This window comes from Octopus bimaculoides, chromosome 3 (assembly GCF_001194135.2).
Source record: "Octopus bimaculoides isolate UCB-OBI-ISO-001 chromosome 3, ASM119413v2, whole genome shotgun sequence".
In the NCBI taxonomy this organism is placed as follows: Eukaryota; Metazoa; Mollusca; class Cephalopoda; order Octopoda; family Octopodidae; genus Octopus; species Octopus bimaculoides.
The window spans coordinates 99,278,177-99,303,296 of record NC_068983.1 but is presented as its reverse complement, the minus strand read 5'-3'; the positions used below and the strand labels follow the sequence as shown (position 1 = coordinate 99,303,296).

The window sequence follows — 25,120 nt, the reverse complement described above, 5'->3', positions numbered from 1 at the left end:
TATATATATATATATATATATATATATATACAGGTGCAGGCATGGCTGTGGGCAGCTTGTTTTGCGACCACATAGTTTCAGATTCAGTCCCACTGTACAGCATCTTGGGAAAGTGTCTTCTACTACAGCCCCAGGCCAACCAAAGCCTTGGGAGAGAATTTGGTAGATGGAAAGTGTGTAAGTCCATCGTATATATATATGTATATGTGTCTGTGTGAAAGAGAGAGAAAGAGAGTGAGTGAGTGAGTGAGTGAGTGAGTGAGTGAGTGAGTGAGTGAGTGAGTGAGTGAGTGAGTGAGTGAGTGAGTGAGTGAGTGAGTGAGTGAGTGAGTGAGTGAGTGAGTGAGTGAGTGAGTGAGTGAGTGAGTGAGTGAGTGTATGTGTGTGTGTCTGTCTGTCTGTCTGCCTGCTTGACAACTAGTGTTGGTATGTTTACAGCTCTGTAACTTATTGGTTTAGTGATTCGGCAAAAGTGACCAATAGAATAAGTACCAGATTTAAAAATAAGTATGCGGATCAATTTGTTTGACTAAACCTATTCAGGTAGTGCCCCAGCTTGGCCACAGTCCAATCACTGGAAACAAGTAAAAGGTAAAAGACACAATACAGTTCTATATTTAAGAGATGAGGAATTATTTACATTATTTACATTCGACGGATATTTGTCCTCATCTTGTTTGTTGTTAATACAATGTTTCGGCTGATATACCCTCCATCCTTTATCAGGTGCCTTGGGGAAATTTCAAACCTGGGTTCTCATTCCTAAGGTACTTTTCAATATTATTATTACTATTATTATTATTATTATTATTCAGGTCACTGCCTGGAGTCGAACTTGGAATCTTGGGGTTAGTAGCCCGCGCTCTTAACCACTACATCATATGCCCAAGGGTATATGGGTGTAGTGGTTAAGAGCGTGGGCTACTAACCCCAAGATTCCAAGTTTGATTCCAAGCAGTGACCTGAATAATAATAATAATTATAATAATAATAATAATAATTGCAGAAGAATTTGTTACTGGATAGTTTAGCTTAATGGTAAAGCACTTGACGCATAATCACAAGGATGTGAGTTCGAGTCTTATGGCTGGTCGGTAATGTATTTTTCTGCAATGTATGGATAATTTATCCTGTTCACACTATTTCATTAGCATTATCATGCATTTGAGAATTTAAAAAATTTATTTCTGTATCTTTCAATAATAATAATAATAATAATAATAACATCAAAAAATACCTTAGGAATGAGAACCCAGGTTTGAAATTTCCCCAAGACACCTGATGAAGGCTGGAGGGTATATCAGCCGAAACGTTGTGTTAACAACAAACAAGATGAGGACAAATATCCATCAAATGTAAATAATGTAAAAGACACAACGTTAAAAAAAGAAAAAGGTGCTTATGTAGGTTTTTGTAGACAAGAGAATAATCTCAATAACAAATATACTTATTACAAAAACTGGTTGAGTTTTATTTTAGGTCAAAGTTTTGTAACTCAATCATGCTCCACAGTGCCAGGATTATCTCAAAGATAATGTGTGAGTGAGAAACAATCTCCTGTCAAAGATGACACATGAGCACTTGGTTTCTGCTGAACGAACTGCACAAATGGTTTTGTTTATAGTGATCAAATATATATGCTGTACATTAGCTCACTCCCTCCATCGAATCAATATTGCCTGAACAGGTGTACAGTGTACCACATGTGTACCAAAGTGATTGCAGGGCAACGGAAGATGAAGGGTTTTGCTAAAGAACACAATGCACCATCTGGTCTAGTAATTGAAACCAGAATCTCACAACTGTGAGTGCAACACCCTAACTACTGGGCCACATATACATATATGACATTACATATATTTCTATATTAGAGAGTAAATTTGGCTTACAGTTGTTTCAAGTAATCATTATAGGTACGTTACTGATAGGTTTACTCAATTAGCCTATTGATCAGTTGAGAAAAATTGAATGACCTAAAAAAATTAATGCTACTCTCATCAGAATCATTTCTGATTATAACAAAGCAGTGTGTTCTGCTTTGTTATAACCAGAAATGGCTCTGATGAAAGTAGCATTAATTTTTTTAGGTTTTTACACAGCCAAATTTACTCTAATAAAGAAAAACATGTAATGACCATTATTTATAACTTGTCTTATATATATCACTGTGTAAAAACCAGTTTGACCGGAGCCCAACCACAGATATGCACTACAGAACTGTGGTGATGAACCATAAATTCCGACCCAGCAATAAGAATACTTGGAGTTCTTCATTAATCTAAACAATATTGTTAGCCTGGTATACCAACAGAAATCTTATGAAGTATTTTGCCTGGATTGATAATCACTACTAACTCTGTTATACACGTACACACACACACACACACACACACACACACACACACACAATATACATATATACACATATATAAGAATGGTAGTCTTAATGGGAATGTATTATAAGAGTGCCATATTACTGCAGTATTTGACCTAAGAAAGTTTCTCATATAGATGTTTAGTGCACAGAAGCACAGAGACACCAGTACCAGACAAGAACTGTCCAGCACTGGCAGTGAAATTGCTGCATCCCAAGATTTTGATGTGTTTTGCACCTCATCAGCAGCAGGTATCCACTAATTGCATGTTAGCCAAATCTCCCTTCCATCAATATTTATAGAGAAATGACAACTATTCAGTCACTGGTGTTTCTATCAGCAGGTAGGTAGGGAAAAAAGTCAGATATTAGCAATGAAGACAGTATTATTGCTGAATGGCAGTCTTTGCATCCAACTTAATGTGGATGTATTATAAGAGTGCTGTAATATTGCAGCATTCATCCTGAGAAAGTCTCTTGTATAGATGCTTAGTGCATAGAAGCACATATTTGCATGTATAGTGAGATATATGGATGCAAGTGATACAATACGGTTGTCTAATTGCAGTACTGTTTGCAATGAAATGAGGTTAAGAAAGCCTGGGGGAAAGTGATGTGGTTAGGTCAAAGAAAAGTCAGGAAGTACAAGATTAATGTGTACATTCTAGTTTTAGAACAAGTACACTGTATCCCTTGCTTGTTGTAAAAAGTGACTAAAAGGGTTGGAATTGAGAAACGCATTTGCTCATAAGATATTGCCTTGAAGTCTTGTCCACCTGAAATCCATGATGATGATGATGATGTATATAAACTGTTGCATAGACAGACCCAATTCATTAATGCCAGCATACAATATGGACATAATAATAATAATAATAATAATAATAATAATAATAATAATCCTTTCTACTATAAGCCTGAAATTTGGGGAAGGGGGATAGTTGATTACATTAAACTCCAGTACTCAACTGGTACTACTTTATTGACACCAAAAGGATGAAAAGTGTAGTCAACCTTGGTGGAATTTGAACTCAGAACATGAAGACACACAATATACCACTAAGCACTTTGCTCAGCATGCTAACGATTCTGCCAGGCCGCCACCGTCATAATAATAACAACAATAATAATACAGATGATTGTAGTATTGTCCTGATGTAAATCATTTTAAACAGAGGAACTCAAAGTAAATAAAGATAGAAACAATGGTTTCAAATTCTGGCACAAAGCCAACAGTTTCGGGGAAGGCGGGTAAGTTGATTATACCAGCCCCAGTGTTCGAACTGGTACTTATCTTATCAACCTCAAAAGGATGAAAGGCATAGTCGACCTTCCTGAATCTGAACTCAGAGGATAAAGATGGTCAAAAGGCTGCTAAGCATATTGCCTGGCATGCTAATGATTCTGCCAGCTCATCACCTTAACCCTTTAGCATTTAAACCAGCCATATCTGATCCCGAATTTTCCACCTGTTTTATGTTCAGACTGGCCATATTTAGCCTCTCACACCTACCTAACAATGTCATTTTAGAAATAAACAATCATATCATTGAAATCTCAAAGCCACAAGATAATACATGATTAAATTCAAAACAATGCAATACATCAGCATTACATTTGACAGAGTAATCTGAATGCTAAAGGGTTAAATAAAGATATAAACAGTAGCATGCCCCAACATGGCTGCAGTCTAATGACTGGAATGAGTAAAAGATGACAATTTACCAGCTAAACATTGAAACTGATCTCCATTGTTTAGATAAATCTACATGTCAAAACATTTTAAAATGAACAGTAAACATATGGTTGATTATTAACCAGTTGACAATAAGCAAAAAGCTGTTTTATTTAAAAGTTCTAAATTTTTAATGAAGAATGTACTGTAAAACAGTTGTTAAATGTTTAAAATAGTTGTCCTCATATAGATTTCACGTCGGTCCTGGTACAAGAAGGAAAGAAATTATGTTAAAAGCTGTCTGTAACCCTATACTTGCAAAGCATTACATAACAATATTGTAACGGAAAATTTTTGAGAAGCTGAGAAGGAAAAAAAAAAAAAAATCTGCCACTTTTATTTCCTGGTTGAATAGTCAGTTTCTAATAATGTCCTAATGTAAACAAATATCTAAGTCATGCTAATATGGAAAAAATAAAAAAACAAAAATAAATTAAATTTTCAATGCAGATATATAATTATTTTATTGGGTCAGCCAAAGCCTTGTGAGTGGATTTGGTAGACAGAAACTGAAAAAAGCCCATCGTGTGTGTTTGTCCCCCACCACACCATTGCTTGACAACCAATGTTGGTGTGTTTATGTTCCTCTAACTTAGCAGTTCAGCAAAAGATACCGATAGAATAAGTACTAGGCTTACAAAGAATAAGTCCTAGGGTCGATTTGTTCGACTAAAGGCGGTGCTCCAGCATGGCCATAGTCAAATGACTGAAACAAGTAAAAAAAAAAAATTCAGACATGCATATTGAGTGCGTTATTTTTCCAGCTCCAGCAATAACACATCAAGAATAAAGAATCAACCTGCAGAAAATTCCAGAATAAGGAATGAACCTGCAGAAAATAAATATTGGTTTTAAATTAAAGTCGACCTCAACGTAATTTGAATTCAGAATGTAAAGACTGATGAAATACTGCTAAGCATTTTTCCTGATGCACTATCGATTCTGCCAGCTTGTTGCCTTGCAAAAAAATAAATATTAATTACAAGAAGCAGAAGTACTTACTAATCTTTTTTCCCTGTCTGTGCCAGAGCCCTGCATGCTTAAATCTAGCTTTTTTGCTGTGTTCATGCATGCTGATCGCACTTGTTCAACTCTTTTTTCAACACTAAGTAAATCCTCAGAAAGAACCTCGGATCTTTCCGCTCTGTAAAATAAAAAACAAAAAGGTAATCAGATTTAAATTTGAAGATTCATTTCATCAAAATTAACCAAAACAAATGTAATTATTAAAATTTAAAAACACAATTATCATCATCATTTTTTGATATTCATTTTCCATGCTGGTATGGTTTAGACAGTTTGACAGAATCCAGTGAGCTGCAGAGCTGCAATGAGCTCCAATGTCAGCTCTGGCATGATTTCTATGACTGGATGCCCTTTCTAGTGTCAGTCACTTTTCAGTGTGTATTAGGTGCGTTTTTCATGTAGCAAGCACAAGTGAAGTTACTAAGTAACTTGCAAGACAAAAAAAGAATAGGAAGAAGGGAAAAAGGAAAAGCTCCCTCAACTAAATGCAGTGCAGGTTAAATACTCCCATCACATTTAGTAGAGGGAAAGGAGGGGCGATGGTTCTATACCAGGTGTTGAGAGATTAAAGTGTGATAGAGAGTCAAGCCTAGGTGTCTTGTTACAGAGGAGATACAAGGATACCCTGGAAGAAAAAAATTAAATGTATAAACGGGGAGGGGGGGCTCTGATGTCCAAGTAGGCTGCGGTAAAAAGAACTGATTAATCCAGTTACCTAAAATGTTGCTTTGCATGTAACTTTATTATATGCAAAATTAACTGTAAAAAAAAAAAAAAAAAAAAAAAAAAAAAAAAAAAAAAAAGAAAAACAACAATCAGCTAGCTATCATTGAACTGGAATGGAATCTTGTTCTGTGTTTTGAAGTATCAAATCCCTTTGACCCAATGACTAAATAAAACCCATCCTTTGCCTTCACCCTTTCAGATTATTCAGATTATTCTGTCAAATGTAATGCTTGTTTATTCACATTGTCTTGAATTAATCATACATTATAGCTTTGAGATTTTGATGATGTGATTATTTATTTTAAGAATGACATTGTAGGGTTTCAGAGACCAGATCTGACCAGTTTGAACATAAAAATGAATAGAATATATGGTTGGTTTAAATGCTAAATGAATACACATGTATCCATCAGCTGCATCTATTACCATTGTGCTATGAAAAATTAAATCTACTTTTAATCAATGAACTAAATTACCATTGTGCTATGAAAAATTAAATCTACTTTTAATCAATGAACTAAATTGACTTAGAAAACTCAAATGAGCATGCAAAAATATAAAATATGTAACTTCTTTTCTAAATATCAGAAAAAATTTCCAATCTGACACACAACACACCAATGCAAAATATAACTTTCTGGATTAAAATTTGCTGATTTCTCATTGGTCACTAAATGAACCTTTCTAACTTTTTCGTCATTGACAAAGATTTACCAAATGATATATCTCGCTGGTCTTCTACTATAAGCTATCATTCTACAATATCTATTCTTAAACTGATGACAGCACCCTCCTTCCAATCAGAGCATCGTCATTAATAACTCCGAAACTTTCCATAAGGGTTTTTTTACATATATTTTGCTCTAAAAGTTAATCTATTTAATATTACATACCACAACACAGAATATTAAGTTTTCTGATCAATAGAGAATCTCACAAATGTTATGGTTTTTTTTTTTATCTTATAACCAAGAGCAAAGTGACAAGCTGGCAGAATCGTTAGCACACCAGGCAAAATGCTTAGTGGCATTTTGTCAGTTTTCACGCTCTAAGTTCAAATTCTTCCAAGGTCAACTTTACCTTTAATCCTCTCAGGGTCAATAAAATAAGTACCAGTTGAACAATGGGGCTGATGTATTCAACTTACCCCCCCCCCCAAATTGCTGGCTTTGTGCCAAGATTTAAAACTAATCTTATAATCAAGAGGATAGGTAATGCTCATCACTTTTTATGGAGCTTCCAAGATAAGTAGGAGGGAGAGATAAAGGTATCCTCAAACTAAAGATCTGGTCCAAATGCTTGCAGCAAAATGGACCCCAATAAAGTCACTGAAGGTGCCAAGCAGAGGTGTCAAATTATATCTATCACCAAGTAAGCCATGGTGGGAGTTGAACAAATACTGCCAGACATCTTGTCCAAATGGTCTTTCAGTTCTGCCATTCCACAACCCTGGATTGGTGCTTTTTTTTATCAACTCCAATAGGATGAAAGGCAAAGTTGAGCTCAGCAAATTTGAACCTAGAGTGTATAGAGTTGAATCAAATACCACAGAGACATTCTATCCAGTACTGTAATGACTTAATCAATATGAGAATGTCTTCAGCTGTACTTGAAAATAAATCTTGATCAAATCAAATATAAATCATACATACATCTTTCTAATAATCAAAATAGGCTGAATTTCTGTGTTAAGTTGACAAGATCCCAAATAATCAAGATAGCTATCTTTGGAGGTATACCACTGTGCGTATGTGTGTGTGTGTGTACATGCGCGCACACAGACTTTTCAAATGAATGTTACACTTCACATGGCCAAATACTTAAAGTTGAAATGTGCAATACAGTTCCAGAAGAGATGGCAGCATGACATATCCAGATGGCAACATTCATTCCATGAGTCAATAGAGTTGATTTCCATAACAAACAACATCAACAACCTTTTTAAAAGTCAACACCAGTTGAAATGAGCAAAGTGGTTGCAGCTGTGAGAGAGAAAAAAACTATATTCTATGATTCAAGAACTTACAGTGATAACAACTCAATATGGTTTGGTGCAGGCAGAAACAGGAGGAGGATAAAACAAAAGAGAAGGAAAGGAGAGAGAGTATAAAAGAGAGAAAAAGAAGAGAAGAGAAAAAGAATTAGTTATCTTCATAACCTTATACAAAATAGCAAGAATAACAAAACACAACTAACTCTTCTTATGCCTGAAATTGTACTATACCTACACATAGGTATTCTAAACATGTGAGACGATCATGTTGGTGTCACATATCTGGCACCCATGCCAGTGGCATGTAAAAGATACCTTTTGAGTATTGGGCCTCACAGAGGCAATGTAGCCAATGCTGGTGTTGCGTAATTAGTACCTGTGTCGGTGGCACATGAAAAGTACCTTTCAAGCATTGGGCCTCATGGAGGCAACAACAAATGACCAAAACCTTTGGCAATATGCCATGAGTTCAAATTCCACTGGGGTTGACTTAGCCTTTCATCCCTTCAGGGTCGATAAATTAAGTACCAGTTGCACATTGGGGTTGATCTAATTGACTGGCCACCTCCCCAAAAATTTTGAGCCTTATGCCTAGAGAAGAGAAAAAAAATATGCTGTGCTTGAGTAGAAGACCCATCAAGCCAAGTGAAATCATAGTCATGGTAGATACTAGTGTCACACAACTGGCACCTGTGCTGGTGGCATGTAAAAGCACCCATTACACTTTCAGAGTGGTTGGCATTAGGAAGGGTATTCAGCCATAGAAACCATGACAAATCTGACTGGAGTCTGGTGCAGCCCCCTCAGCTTAACAGCTGTGATCAAACCGTCTAACCCGTGTCAGCATGGACAACAGATGTTAAATGATGATGATGATAATGGGCAAACTATGACCCACGGGACTTTCTGTATGACATGGCAAACAAAAAATGACCTTGTATTGTTTTAGAAGTGCAGCCTACCTGATGATGAGCCATGTCTCATGCAACCCACTTTTTTTTTTAGAAAAGGTGGCCCATGCCTGATCTAAGAGCTGTTCCTTTTTGTGAAAACCTTAAAATTGTAAGCTATCAATGATTTGAAAGACTTTCAGGAAAACCATTTGTCATTAACATAAAATTTATAGAAAACAAAGGGAGGAAAATAGATTTCACAAGCAATGTTCTTTCTGCCATAACAAATGAAAACTAAGCTTAAGAGAAATATATAGTGACTAAAACATAACAACAGACGCCAAAATGAAAGAAAAAAACTATCAAAAAAGTACCAAACCATAAAACAGATTGTTATAGTATAGCAAAAGACCTTTCCAAAATTAACTTGGTAACAAATTATAGCAATAATAGTGAATTGCAATACAGCTATGAAAAAGATTCAGGATATAAATGTCAACATCAACACCACCAAGATTAATCATCTAATTTATGTAACTGGTATAACAGCCACAAAAGAAAATTGGTTACCTACAAATTATAATCTCTCTAGCTACAATCTATAAAACCCATCAGTCAACAATACTGCAACAGGAGACTTGAGAAGAAAGGGGAAAATTGAAAGAATTCGAGCAAAGTATGGATTAGATTATTAGAAAACTTATAACAGCCTCACCAAGTATGAACCAATAATCAGAAGGTACAACAAACATGCAATGAATAAATAGTAAAACGCTTAAAATTGTAAGCTATCAATGATTTGAAAGACTTTCAGGAAAGCCACTCTAAGCTGGAAGCAGCTAATGACATAGGACAAACCAGCTATACAATAGGTACATACTATGGTGTCATAAATCCAGCACAGGGATTTTATGCAGAGAGCAACAATAGAGAAAAGGATTAGGGGTACTAATATCTAGCAAAGTGCAATAGCTACAAAACAAAACCAAAGAAAATAAAATTGTTTTCAGCTTTGAAGGGAATCAATAAAAACAAGACAGAAAAAGAAGTAACAGACAATTGAGAGGTAAAAGGAAAAACAACAGAAATTGTGAAAAGAGGGAAAAATTAACTGAAAAGAATGCCATGCTAAAACAATGGTAGGAAAAATTATCTACATGGTCAACACTTGCAAAAATTAAATAGGACAGAAACAGACAAAGAAAAATTATAGTACTGGTTAAGAAGCACAAGATGCAAAGCCAAGATTCTTGATTGTGGAATATGATAAAAAAAACTTTCAATCAGAAACTACCATAAGCATATAATGAGGCATTAAGAAACAGAAGAATGTTGGAAAGAAACTATTAGCCATAGTATCTCTTTGCATTATACAAGTTTGGTTTGTTGGTCAGTATTATGCAGATGTTCTAATGTTAATTTTGTTGCTTATCAATAGGCCTGTATTTATGTTTTTTGTTGATGTTTTTACTTGCTTTGTTCTTGTTTATTATTATTTATGTTTGTTTCTTTTTTTGATTCTTTTTCATTTAAGTATTCTGTTTCGATTTCTGGAATCATTTTGGTTTTAATAATGTATCTCCTTTAAGTCCTTTAGCTGATCATATGGGATTAAAAGTTACTTAGCATCAAGGACCACAAAGAAGGATCTCCTTCATCAAGTATAAGTCCCCAAAGACCATACATATCTCTCAAAAAAAGAAACTGAAAAATTATCAAGATATAAAGATGTGGAAAGAGAGATATCCAGAATATTAAGGACTGAAAACAGAAGCAATCTTTATAATAAATAGGTGGTTTGGAAATTCCAGCATTGAAAGTGGATATTAAATGATGACGATGCAGCTAAAAACTAAAACCCCAGTGTTTCTAAATATAACACACAGAAAACAGCACTACTAGGTGTATTACACACATTATAGCAAAAACGTTTAATACAACAGGAAATACAAAAAAGAAAAAAATACCACTCAGTGAAACCAAGGTGCACAAAGTTGTGCTCTATCATGCAATAAAAACACAATAGAAAAAAGATTACGACAAAATAATATCTCTACTACTACTATTGATGATGATGATGCTGATGCTGCTGATGATGATGATACCAGCAACAAAAGCAAGGAAGGCTATTCTCAAACGGTCCAATGCAACAGGATACTTTTTATATCAGCAGATGGTAATTGTTATCCTATCAGATATCACAGTGAAGGAACACTGTAAGATTAGTAAGAGATAAAGGATGATTGTATGCAATTAAGTGACCACTATTAGGTAACAAATATTAAGATGTAGAAGTTAGCTGTGAACTTTCAGAACATAATGCATATAGGAAAATGGGGGCTTGAAGGAAATTCCAAATGTCTTCAGTTCTGAAGAAGAAAGAATAAGAAAAGCATATAGTGAAGGTTCTGGGATAATAAAGACAAGAGGTAGCTCCATCATAGGCTTAGGTGGAGTAAGTACATTGATTGTCAATTCAGAATGACAAAGGCCATTGTAATAACAGCTGTAACATGTTGGTGTGCCCTTACCAATCAGCAGATGGCCTTCTTTTGGATGAAATCTAGAATATGGGTATAAAAAAACTGAATAACACTGAAGCATTGCCTGCTACTCAACATGGAAACATAAGCCTTTGAGATGAAATTTTGACAATGGAATACATGAGACCTCCATGAGAGATTAAGTGGAATTATGAAAACTATCATGTATAGCAGTGATTCCTAACATGGGGCTTGGCATCCAAATTTTTTTCTTTTCCTTTTTCTTTAAAGTGGGACATAGAATTGTGAAAATCTTTTTTTCACAGCAAATATATTACACCTATACTCAGCCTAGCCAAACCAATCCCTCTAGCCAAGCATACTGTGTGGAGACTGTTTGCTACAGTATAGTGCTGTTCTAATGCTACAGCTGAAGATAAAAAAATTGTCTCCTCAAGTCAAGGAAATCTGTCATAGTCACCAGGCACAAGGTTCTCATTAAAAGGATTCACTATTTTTCTTAGTCAATAATGTACTTTTTTTTTGGTACTCAGTACTTAAGAGTTACTGGTAGATTCTTTTGTATTAAATAACTGTGACAGAATATTAAAAATAAAATCTTTTTTTCTAACCATCGGTGGGGGCATGCATTTTTCTAGAAATCTATAGTGGGGACCTAGGGGAAAATAGGTTGAGAAACACTGAAGTATAATAACTTTGAGTTTTTTGTGTGTTGTTATAGAGTGACAAAGGCATAGTGATTGTGCCTTGATATTGTTGAAGTAGATTACTTTAAGTTGTATAAAACAGAGTTTCTAGATAAAACTCATGAGGAAGAAACTATCTTGATAATATAAAGAAAATATGCCCTTATTAAGATATGAGCAGGAAAATATTACAGAGAACTTAAAAGAGAAACTGACTTAAAATAGGTCATTTTCTGATCTGATCTGAACAAAGTTGATCAGACAGTTAATCTCGCAAAAATGATAAGAGAAAAGTAAACTACCAGGCTTCCTGTAAGTCACTAAATCTGGATACCTTGCAGATATAATTATGAAAGTCACTTTCTACAATGAAAATATTAACTATTCTATTATTGGTTTCAGTCCAATTATATGTGATTTATGTGAAACTTTAAAATAAAGAGAGAGAGAGAGAGAGAGAGAGAAAGAGAGAGAGAGAAAGAGAGAGAGAGAAAGAGAGAGAGAGATTTTCTCATTAAAATAATACTCTAACAGGAGACAATGTTTACTTAAAGTTTCTCTAAAACTAATATATCAAAAGATGTCTAGTTTTTTAAAATTATTTTTAGGGAGGAGCATGTAGTGGTGGTGATGGAGATATTTGGCATAAGGATGAAAATATCAACTGTAAATAGATTGTGCCCTTAGGAATGTAAAACACAGATGAATGAGATGACAGAGGTTTATATATATTGCTGGTAGCATGATCTTTGAATGTCGGGCCTTACGGAGGTCATATCAAGTGACCAAGACTTTTGGGGCCATTGCCAATAGTAAGTTTCGCCTTTGTATAACCTACCACAGCTGCGTGGGATGGAGTATATGCAGTCTTTCGTCATATTCTCTTTTATTGGTGGTTTTACTCGAAGAAGATATTTGCGAAGTGTTGTGTTACTCTTGAATACTGTCCTCATGTCATATGGGCATCATATCTTTTGTATTTTTTCAGAGGCCTTTCGCATAGGATAGACAGACTGTGGTCAGTTTATTTAAAACAAATTTTAAATATAAAGTAAAAGAGAAAATGCTCAAACAATTAAAAAATATCTCATTATCATTATGTACATTTAACCACCCTGTTTTCCCAACATGTCTCATCTCATCTAAAATACCCAGTCTTCTGACATTCAACAACTCACCATTATACATTCAGATTCCATATTGTTACAAATATGATATCTTTACTACTTTGTTAATACTATCCTTAACTTCAATACCTCTAGCTACCATGTTATCACTCGCCATACTTCTAACACAGTATAGAACTTTTATTTTCTATGACCTTCAATTCATGCCTGCTCATGCTAATAACTACTATGGTTCAATTGGTGCTTTGCCAGTCTCAAGATTACATTACAATCTCTTATGTTTGCACCATTTTCTGCACTGATTAAAAAAGATTTGAATTGCTGCCTACTAAATTTCTGCAATTTGTTTTAATTAGTCAAAAAAGAAGGGAAAGTTATCAAGCTTTTGTTGGCCAACCCAGACAGGTGAGATTGATGCAGTTGATATTCAGTTTAAAGTTTTATAAGTCAATGTATGCAAGAAAAACTTGTACATACTTGTGCTTTAAGAGTTGTTATCATCACCACTAGTAAACACACAGTGAGGGAATTCCAGAGGGTTACAATTAGAGAAAGGTATGTTTGGGAAAGTGTTTAATGTAGGATCTAGGGCAGTGATTCTCAACAAGGGTCCATATAACCCTTGGGGATCCATATAAGATTTGATTGTTAAAATTTATGTGCAATAAATTGGTTAAACATATATAATATACAAAATATTTGAAAAAATTTTTATTTATATTCCTAATAATATTTAATTATAAAAACATAGACGGACTAATTTTATATACAGTGAATGGTTATGGAGGTCCGGTAGAGTAAAACAGGAACTAAAGGGGCCCATAGGTAACAAGTGATTGAGAACCACTGACCTAGGACTAAAACCATGGAGATGACAAACAAAAAGATGCAACTTAATAAGTCAGAAGAGTAAAGGCCACCATAATAGAAGAAAAAGTAGGGAGAAGAAACACTAAACATACAAATGTGGCTTTACTTCACTGAATGGTCTTTTTATTGATCTGATCTAGGATGTCAGTGCATCTAGCAGCAGTAGTTGCAACATGAACAGTACTGCATTGTTGTTCATGCATAAAAAGAATGTAATGGAATATCGGTTGTCTGATACAAGTAGTAAATGCATCTGGATGTTATTGAAGAAATTGCCATGTCCCTATTGAAAAATATTTTCAAGGTCTTAAGTCTGACATGAGTCATTTCCTGATGCTGCAGGGCATTTGTAATCCTTACTACTAAAAGTTCACTCTTCAACCAACATGTACATCAAACTTATTCTTTCGAATATCCCTGTTAAAATGCTAGCTACAATGTTAACATCACTGTAACATCCACTACCAATAGTATTTTCACTAAAAGTCACAAAAAATCTAGTTTTGCCAGTTTTGATCTTGCTTCTGGCCACAATACAACAATAGTTATATAAATTCAGTTTATATTGAAATTATTGCCTTATGATTTACAAAATTCACATATTGTGTGTGTGTGTGTGTGTGTGTGTGTATGTGTACGTGAACATACATAACATGTATTCATACCATGCACAAATTATATATGCATTAAGATCTCTATATATAAACATAATTCATTCTGGGGCCTTGTTCATTAACCAGATTGTTCTTTGTATGAGCAATTGAAATACAAATAAACAGAGATAATCCATTCCAAGCCACACCCAAACGCTACATAAAGGCATGAAATTATATTTTATTTGTACATCCATAAATAGTAAATACATAGATATATATGTATAGGTATAATGTGTATGCATGCATGTATGTGTGTGCATGAATCATCATCATCGTTTAACGTCCGCCTTCCATGCTAGCATGGGTTGGATGATTTGACTGAGGACTGGTGAAACCGGATGGCAACACCAGGCTCCGATCTAATTTGGCAGAGTTTCTACAGCTGGATGCCCTTCCTAACGCCAACCACTCAGAGAGTGTAGTGAGTGCTTTTACGTGTCACCCGCACGAAAACGGCCACGCTCGAAATGGTGTCTTATGTGCCACCCGCACAAGAGCCAGTCCAGGGGCACTGGCAACGATCTCGCTCGAAAACCCTATGTATGTATGTATGTACATATATACGTACATATGTACATATATACATACGTATGTACATATGTATACAAATATGCGTGCATGTGTTTTTCCCTTTTTCCTTGTCTTGCTTCAGTCAATTCAAAGCTATGTTTTTACCAAAAAAAAAAAAAATTGAGAAATATTATTTTTCTATATAAAATACAAAAATTTACATGGACGTTAACAAATGCCTCTCAGCCACTTTTATGTGTGTGCATAGTCTACTTGTGCTTTGTTATTCAAATTTCAGCTAATTCGTTGAAAATAACTTCATTAAAAAAAAAAGCTGTTCACAGTACAGTATGTTCATTTAGCATACCATTTGTATATGCTCTTCCAGCACCTATATACACATGTAGCCTACCCATGGCTTGTTTGAATTTCAGCTCTTACTAAGCAAATGGGTTCCTATCATCAACATCATCATTCCTGAATGTCCATTTTCTATACTGGTATGGATTGAATGGCTTGAACAGAGCTGGCAAGCAGGAGAGCTGCACCAGGTTCCAGTCTAATTTGGCTTGGCTTCTACAACCAGATGCCCTTCCTAATGTCAACCACTTTATAGAGTGTACTGGGTACTTTTAATGTAGTAGTGGCACGAGGACTTTTACGTGGCACCAGCACTAGTGCTCTTTACATGGCACTGGCACAAGGCTCTTGCAGGCCAATCTTCATCAGGGGGAGTAGCATTAACACTTCTACTGTGGAGGACAGGTCTTCGTGAGTACCACAGGTAACTTATATACGTGCATAGTCTGCTCATGCTTTGTTGATCAAATTGTAGCTCATTATGCAAGTTTAATTTTCTTCAGAAAGACCATCCATTATTCAATTTGTTCATATAGAGAACTGTTTGTAAATGGGTACCCCACTCTATATGACAGAATAAAAGGTTTTCTAAAACATTGTAGCAGTATTTGGACATTCTAACACAATATTCACATTATGCTGAATATAAAGATTGCCTTTTAGTATTAACACTGCTTTTGTCGCTATTGATCATCTTTAAATAAGCCTGCTGGTTATTTGCAACATCAGTGCCTTTTTAGGCATTGAGATTCTATATATTGTTGACAGTGTGATTTGGCTGTTATGTTGCTACCAGACACCTGCCACTGATGAGCCCAGGCAGAATGAAATCATGTGATCTGGCAGTTCCAGCACTGGTGTCAGATGACTGTCATCTGCCAATGATATAAACATGCTTTTAGACATCCTGCACTCATATGAGGTCCTTTCAAGGTAAATAAATATTCTAACACAACATCCACATTAAGTTGGATATACAAATTACCTTCAGCCATGTAACAACACACATGCTTTTCTCAGACTATTTTTTGCCTTCTCTCTAAACTCTTTCCTCATTCTGATGAAGAGCCATGCTCGAAACGTCACAACCCCTCTATTTTTTCCATCTTAAACTTTCTCTGAGCATCAATCTAATATAGTCACTGTGTAAGTTCTTTTGATTTTTGATGTTTTTCCTGTTTTTATTTTTGATTTGCATACATACACACACCCACACACAGAGAAAGAGAAGAAGCAGTAAGTTTGGATGTTACAGATAAAAACAGTGGCATGATACTCATATAAGACCTAATATATTAGACTGAAAAAGAAACAGAAATAACAAATGTTTTTATTTTTTAAAACCAGGATATTTTAGTTGAAAACTAAGATGTTCAGAAAAAGAAAACAAACTTGGTCGAAGTCAAACTTTCATTATTATGCCTTTTAAAAGGTCATCTAAAATTATTCACAATTTAAGAGAAAAGCTTTTTTTATCAAAATAAATGTCTCTCTGCTCTAAGAAAAGAAGATATATTACATATTATCATAGTTAAATCATATATAAGGTAACAACTTCTAATGTAATTCAAAAAGTCAATATAACATCAATAGAGGTCTTGATATGTCTGACATGTTGAAATTAAAATATCTACAGTAAAATAATGAAACTAAATTTCATTTTATTGAATGGATCCAAAACATTGCATGTTTGGTTTGGGATTAGGTCGATAAAAAAAATGCAAATTGTTTAGTGCTGCATGTGATTACAGAAATACTTGCAGTGCTTACATTATGGAAACATGCCAACAATCTTCCACAGAATGGAAAAATCAGCCATGTTGCATGTAATTTTCTAATATTAGCCAGAATATTACAACAAAATTTGTATAAAAGTAGTAAAAGCTAAAATTTAAGTGAGAATGCCTAAAATCATGGGCTAATGTTATGAGGATAAAGAAGAAAATTTATATATAATGATTGTGTGAATTAAAGTAATAATAAAACTAAATTAACATTAAATGGAGAGATTAATAGAAATAATAGGGACTAATGAAAAAAAATCTGTTAAGCAATTTGACAGAAGTCCTGAATTGCAAGAACAAATTGAAGGCAATTAGATAGTCTTCAATTTGTATCTACCATTAAGTCTTTTGCAGTTATATAAAAGTAAGAATATTGAAATGGTTATGAAATTTTTGAATCTGACAAATAATATTCTTAAATTTTTCAAAACATTTTAACACTAAGTGAAAATCAATACCATTCTATGAGTTTTCATCCTAATAAAAGTTAAGATTACTATTGTTTTTAGTCCCAAGTCAACAGAGGTCAAGCAATGGTGTTCCAGTAATTACCATGTTATAGCAGTTGATCATTTGCATTAGAGTAGACTCCTAGAATGAAGGTAGTTGATCAAATGCTTGGAATCAATGGACTAACTCAATACCACAAATATGCAGGTATAACAACATTTGAGTTCACTGTAGGTTTCAGGTCAATGTTCGCACCAAAGAAATTTTATTGTTATTCTTAGGGATGCTATACTGAAATTTAAGACTTAAGTTATGTTGTTATCAATTTTACTTTTTAAATAGTGGTAACTCATTAATATTTAACTGTCCCACTGTACAAGAGTATCAATCTGTTCAGAATTTTTTTGCTTTTGCTGGTTTAATTAATAGTACTTGGATAGTTCTATATTCTAAATATTTGTATGAATAAAAATGTATAAATATTAAAGGCCCCAATGACACAGAATAAAGTGGAAAGTAAATTTATTTCATATTTTGATTTTAACAAGCTCTAAATAATAACAATCAGAGAAACAACATAAGAATTTGTATTATTTTAATAAACTGACACAAAAAAAATCTCCTGATTGTTGGTTTATGGTTGCAAGTGCTTAACAAAAACATATGCAAGATATTACATATTTCTACATAAGAAGTTCGTGATAGAATATCATCTACCTATCATATGGATAAGAGTAGAATTCACATGCTAAAACCTTCTGTTTTAGCATAAGCATTTATATATGTGACTACAAGAATCCACTTCCAGATGGGTGCAGCACATCAATAATTCCACAACTAGTTTGTAAAAGCACCACAATAAAAGTACTGCTCCCAGTTACGGAAAACAGTTGGTATATCTTTGACTGCACTTCTTTACAGTGCAAATACCCATGTTAAATTTCCCTTTGTACTTCTAGGGGAATCAGGATTCCTTTCTCTGCTGATTTTCCAATGGATAATAACATCTAGTTATGTTGTCTGTCTTTGTGTAATATCTACATCTAATCTTTTGCATCATAAGTTTACTGTCATTTGATCTACTGAAGTGTGTTTTCTCCAACTCACATCCTGTCAAGGACACTCATCTATTGCTAAAACAATAACTTCTAATGCTACAAACTGGCAAGCTGAATACTCCCTCCACTTAACATGTTCATCTTTCCTCCCCTCATCTTCTCTTCTGTGTTTTACCTCCCATATTTTACACTAAACTACTTGCCCCTTCATTCAAAGAATTCCATTCTCATTCTTGCAGACTTCGACTGAGATGTGTTTGAACTGATATCAGTTACATCAACCTCCTCGGCCTAAGGGCCTGAAAGGTTAAGGGTGCTCCTCCGCCTTCTCTTCTAACTAACAAATTAAGAAAATGTTTACAACTTCTCAGAGAAATCTGCACATTTAACTATTTCTATAATTTGACTTGTTAGTAATAAAAATGTTCATACATTAAGGAAGAGAATCACACTGAAACAGTAACATAGACAATAAAACTGCTGACATGAAGAGGTTTTACAATATCTTCAGAGAAAATGGATATACAAAATGTTTTATTTTTATAGAAAAACAAACAAAAAATAACGAGTAAAAGAAAAAGAAGACCTTCTAGAAAACCTGCTAGTTTAGTAAGCCACACTTTAGTGAACATGTCAGTAATGCAATTAAATCTGTAACATGAAGAGAAGAACCGAACTGAAATCTCTCTTACTCAACACCTTCTAAAGAAACACACTCTCATTCGTTCCAGATAGACACACTTTCCAACTGCTTTACAAATTATACAGCATACTCTATGAAATACATGAAATGTTACAAGCTTTACATAGCCAGTACAGTGCATCTGGTACATATACATGTATATAAACTTGAAAAACATATTAATATGAAAATTTTGCCTGTTAAAAGGCATTTACAATATAAAGAGGATACAGTTACTTTCAGCGTTTTCAATTAAAACAACAACACTTTCAAATTAAGAGAAGCTTTTCTCTTCTCATTACGCACTTAACAATCACAAAACAAGTGCCATAAGGAGTTTCTTGACAACCACAATTTAATTGACTGATATGACATTACACTCTTTCCATTACTCTGCATATTACAATAGTTTGGGTATTGTTTTAAAATTTTTAGTTCACAATTAGAGCCTGTGAAAGCTAAAATAATGAATAATTCCTCTTTATACTGCCAAGTTGTTTATCATAATTGTCTTTTACTTATATGACAATGTTTCAATTCATGCTATTCTATAAGTTTTGCATGAGCATTTAAGTGAATTACTCTACTTGGAGTGTTTTCAGAGGGAGGGTTTCTTCTTTTTTTTGGCAATATGAAGCCTAAAGTGGTGCAAAGTTCACAAATATCTGTCATGTGCAAGGATATAAATTACTGCTTAGGCCTTCACCAATATAATTTGTGTTCTAATATGTTTGTGGAAAATTAACTATAAAAATGTAATTAAATATAAAGAGATTGTAATTACAACTTCCAAATTGAATTTTAGCATACACCCAGCATTTTGTGAAGTAGTCGCTGTAAGGAAAGAGCATCCAGCTATATTAGCCAGGTTAAAATTTAAATGTACAAGCAAGACATCATTCCTTGAGCCATCTAGAAAAACAATAATTCTAAAAAAGAAATAACTCAGATCGTGACAACCTGTCCAATCCATACCAGAATAGAGGAGTGGGAGGCAGTGGTGGATAATGGTAGTAGAGGTGACAGTGGTGGTGGTGGTGGTGATGGCCATTATCATCATCATGAAAGTTGAGATACATTTATCAGCTACCAACATTCTATTTTGGTTTTCTTTGTGGGGAAAAAGTCAGGTATGTTACACAGAAATATGAAATAGTGACCAAGCACTAATGTAGTAGCATACTTGTAGACATTATTCTATTTTTGATGGTTCATCAATTTATATAAATAGGAAAAAAAAAATAAGTGAAATTTTTTAACAGATAAATCAGGATTTTATCTAGTTTTGTGTATGTTGTGATTTTAGTTTTGATCACGTGACTTTGATTGTCTCGATTGCTGTTATTTGCCTGCAGTGCAACTGTGCATAGTTCTGTTCTGTTTACAGCACAACATGTTCAGTGTTAGTTTTTAGTTAGTCAAGACTAGCAACTCGCTGCATAAAACTGTTGTTGCGTTGAAGTTTAGTTTTGCTTACAATTTAACAATCTTTGTTTGTATTGTAGATTACTGTATTTTTAGTTGATTAAAACCTTTTAAACTTAGGTATTCCAGTTTAGGTTTATAACAGTGTACATAAAGGATAAACTGCAATAACCAGCCAGTCTCAATAATTTTCATTATTCCAAAAAGGGTTTAAGTTAAATTCTATTTATAGCAAGCATGAGTTTCTCTGTCAATATAACAATATTGATTTTTATTTAAATTCAATTATTAAAACTTCAAGGAGAGTGTCAGTGTGGTTGAAGACAACAGACATGAAGCTTCCAGAAATAAAATAAGTATTTTATCTTTGTATGAAAATTGATAAAATTTAGTCCAACATATACCACCTACCGGAATATGTCTGAAACCTAAACAATATACATTTGGGTATCATGCTAAGTTCATTTGTTTAATATTACTCAAACTTTAGCACATCAAGCAAAGCACTTAGCAACATTTTGTCCATCTTTACAGTGTGAGTTCAAATTCTGTTGAGGTTGACTTTGCCTTTCATCTTTTCAAGGTTAGTAATCAGTTCAGCACTGGAGTCAATGTAGTTGACTTACCCCTCCCGCCAAATTGCTGGTCTTGTCTCAAAATGTGAATCCAATATTACTCAAACTTATTATAACAATAGTGTATGCATTATCCTTTTAAGGCATAAGATCGATAAGTATCAGACATTCATATCATCTGGATCTGAACACTCCCTAGTTTCATTTACATACAGAATGGAATATTCTTTTCTACTCTATGCACAAGGCCCAAAATTTTGGGGGAAGGGGTTAGTCGATTAGATCAACCCCAGTACACAACTGGTACTTAATTTATCAACCCCAAAAGGAGGAACAGCAAAGTCGATCCCAGCGGAATTTGAACTCAGAATGTGAAAACAGATGAAATACCGCTAAGCATTTCACCCGGCATGCTAACATTTCTCTCAGCTTGCCACCTTATACAGAATGGAATATTATTAACATAGTTTCTTACTTACACTCACCCTGAGCACATATTCAGAAAACCATACAAAACTTACTCCTTTCCAAAACTGCCTTCAAAGCCATGCATCACTGAACTTTTTTTTTCTTTAGTTTTAAGTCTTCCTACACTGCCACATTGGGTGGCTAGCTTTCTCCACTGGATTCAGCCAGCTGCCACTTTTATTTATCCATTCCATATAATGTTGACTATCATCAGACTATTTTGTAATGTCCACTCTGCCCCTTTTACATCTGCAATCAGGTGAATCCCAAGTCACAGCTATTTTCAAGTGCCTTTGATTGACCAGACAGAATTGGTGCTCCACTACAATCTTAGAACTTCCTCAACTGAGACACAGACCCACCAGCTGACCAGAATCTTTGAGGCACCTTTGATGGATTACATTTAGATTTATATCAGTCCTTAGTGTGCTCTTCCAAGGGAGGGGGATCATAACTTTCTTAATGACATCACATTGATGGCAAAAGTTGATGTGGATCTGCAGGAGTTCACAACATTGTTACAGCAGGGTGTGGGGAATACAAGGCTTAGGATCATCACAAGATAGAAGTGAAAAAGTTTACCTATTTGAGTAGTATTGTGAGTAGCAATGGCAATGTGTAACTAGACATAATCTACAGGATTTGAATGGCAGCAACAGTCTTTAAGCATATGCATTCCATCTAGACAGCATCAAACATCAGCACCATTGCAAAATTTCATCTATATGACTCCATCATCTAACATAATTTTCCTTATGTATCATTTCACAGCAACAGCTCCGATAAACCCCTCTCATCCAATTTTAGGGTGAGAGAAAATATCAACAAGAGCACTCAGAGAGCGCAAACTGCTGCCAAGGTAACACCAACATCCTCTCAATGATTAGCCAGAGATGATTTTTAAAATGAGAATATCTGAAATAAACTCGACTGCTCTCACAAATGAGAATACTAAAAATGAATCCAATTGCTCTTAAAAATTAAGAAAAAAAAAAAAGGAAAAATAATCCAGAATCCTTGTCCAGCACTGGATTGATACCAAAATCTAATCAGTTCATGCCAGTCACAAAGCCAAACATCCCTGAAAGTTTCATCCGAATCCATCCAGTGGTTCTTGAGATATCTTGTCGATGGACAAACAAACAAACACAAATGAAAACAGTAACTCCACCTTCGCTAAGGCAGAGGTAATAAAATACATTTAGAACAAACATGAACGTTCTTTTAAAACAATAATTTCTCAAATGACTCCAAACTAAATCTTCTTGATACCTATTTTCTCTCAAAAACATCAGAACCGTTTAATAAAATTTCATCAACATCCACTATTCACACAATATACACACACACACACACACACACACACACACACAAGATTTTAAAAGTAAGTACTGGGATCAATTTATTTGAATAAACCTGTCAAGGTGGTGCCCCAGCATGGCCACAGTCCATAAATATGATAAAAGGACTCATTTGTTGACATAAGCTCTTTGTTTTTATCAAGCTGTGCAGTGCACAGCTTGTTTTCCTGATACAATGAAATATCAATTGCTCAAAACCTAAAAACACATGCAACTAGGATGAACTAAATCAATTCTAGGAAACAAAATAATAAACTTTACAAATAAAATACAGTGATAATATGCTAGAAATGAAACCGACAGAAGCAAAATGCAGCATAAGAGAGTCAGCTGAGTCATTAGTATAGAAATAAAACTACTTTTAGTCTCTAAAAGGGTAAGTAGCCTGATTACATCTCAATACATCAACAATATCAGCTAAAATTCAAGATATTCTCAGTAAGAGTCTGTTGTATTTGGGAGACTGAATAGCAGATATGAAAAAAAGTGCTTAGTGTACACTGATGAGTTAAATATTCACTATTAGCCAGTCTTAGTGTTTCATATATATATACATATTGTCATAATTATATGAAACATTTAGCATACTGTTGCTTCGGAAAGTTTTTTAAAAAATTGCTGAAGAGTATATATAGTAATCTCCAGAGTATTCCTGACTTTAGAAGTAGCTGTTTCAAATGAATTTGACATTTATAAGAAACATTATGATTATCTGGAAAACTAGAATCTTATATATTATTAATAGAAGCTAAATAGAAGCAACCAAGGTTTGTCAGTGATGCACAATTGTTATTCTATTTCATTAACTCATTTCTCAATAAATCCTGCAGGGCTTACTGTGATATAAAGGAAAATGCAAAAATATAAAAACAAATTAAAACATGAATTAAAAAGGCTAAGTAACCCACAATAAATGTAAAGACAGCTACATTTACTCAGCAGGTGTAAACTATTTTTGACAAAGCTATTGTTTTTCCTGCCCTTTAGAATATATTGCTGCCACTGGAGCTGGTACAGTCGATGCAGGTGGTGCTTCATTTACTTTTTAGTTCAACTATTCACAAACCAGGATTGAGTCATCCATAATATCTTTTCCATTTCAAGAAGAAGCATTTTCAAGATTAATAAAATAAAATTTTTAAAAATCAATACTTTTTTCTATCAATTATATCATAAACAAGTTTGCACATTCTTGCTTTTAAAAATCTAATCTAAAACTAAAATGCATTATATTATTCTAAAAGGGATGGACATTTATCTAGTTCCGCAAATCTATCTAGGATAGGTGGAGTGGGATGCTTCTATAATTAACAAATAGCCTGAATTGTAAGAGGTTCTAAAGAATAAATATACTTTTCATGAGGAAGTAGTGAGTAAATTGTTGAGTGTTAGCAAGAGAAGCAAGTATATCAAATACAATTAAACATATGTATAAAATAATTAGGTGCAGTATAGAGAAAGTAGGAGTAATCTATATATATAAAAATGAGAATGTGTGTCTGTCTGTCTGTCTGTGTGTGTGTGTGTGAATCCCTAAAACCCGAGAACTACGCAACCAATTTCATTCAAATTTTACACATGCCTTATTTATGGTTCCAGTTGTGTTTTAGTCAAAAAAAAATTTTTAACTTCTTGCAGAGTTCGAGCACACGGCAACATAATATCTCCTCCACTATTTAAGTATTACGTGTCAAAAGTGAAACAAAAACACTCATGTCAAATACTTTCACTTTAAAAATGAAACTATTCGACTAACTGAAACAATCACATTTCGATACTGTAATGACAGATATTTTCACAGAGAGAGAAAGAGAGAGACAGAAAGAGAGAGAGAGAGATGTATATGTATACATATAC

At 34.2% G+C, this 25,120-nt stretch overlaps 1 protein-coding gene across 3 annotated transcripts in view; it reads right to left on the bottom strand.

The window, feature by feature from the left end:
- LOC106880939 (rho GTPase-activating protein 44) overlaps positions 1-25,120 on the bottom strand; it is a 180,890-nt gene that overhangs the window by 80,670 nt on the left and 75,100 nt on the right. For all 3 annotated transcript variants that reach the window (XM_052966347.1, XM_052966348.1, XM_052966349.1), the window contains exon 2: positions 5,112-5,253. In XM_052966347.1, coding sequence (XP_052822307.1) covers positions 5,112-5,253 — 142 coding nt within the window. The remainder of the gene's footprint in view (positions 1-5,111; positions 5,254-25,120) is intronic.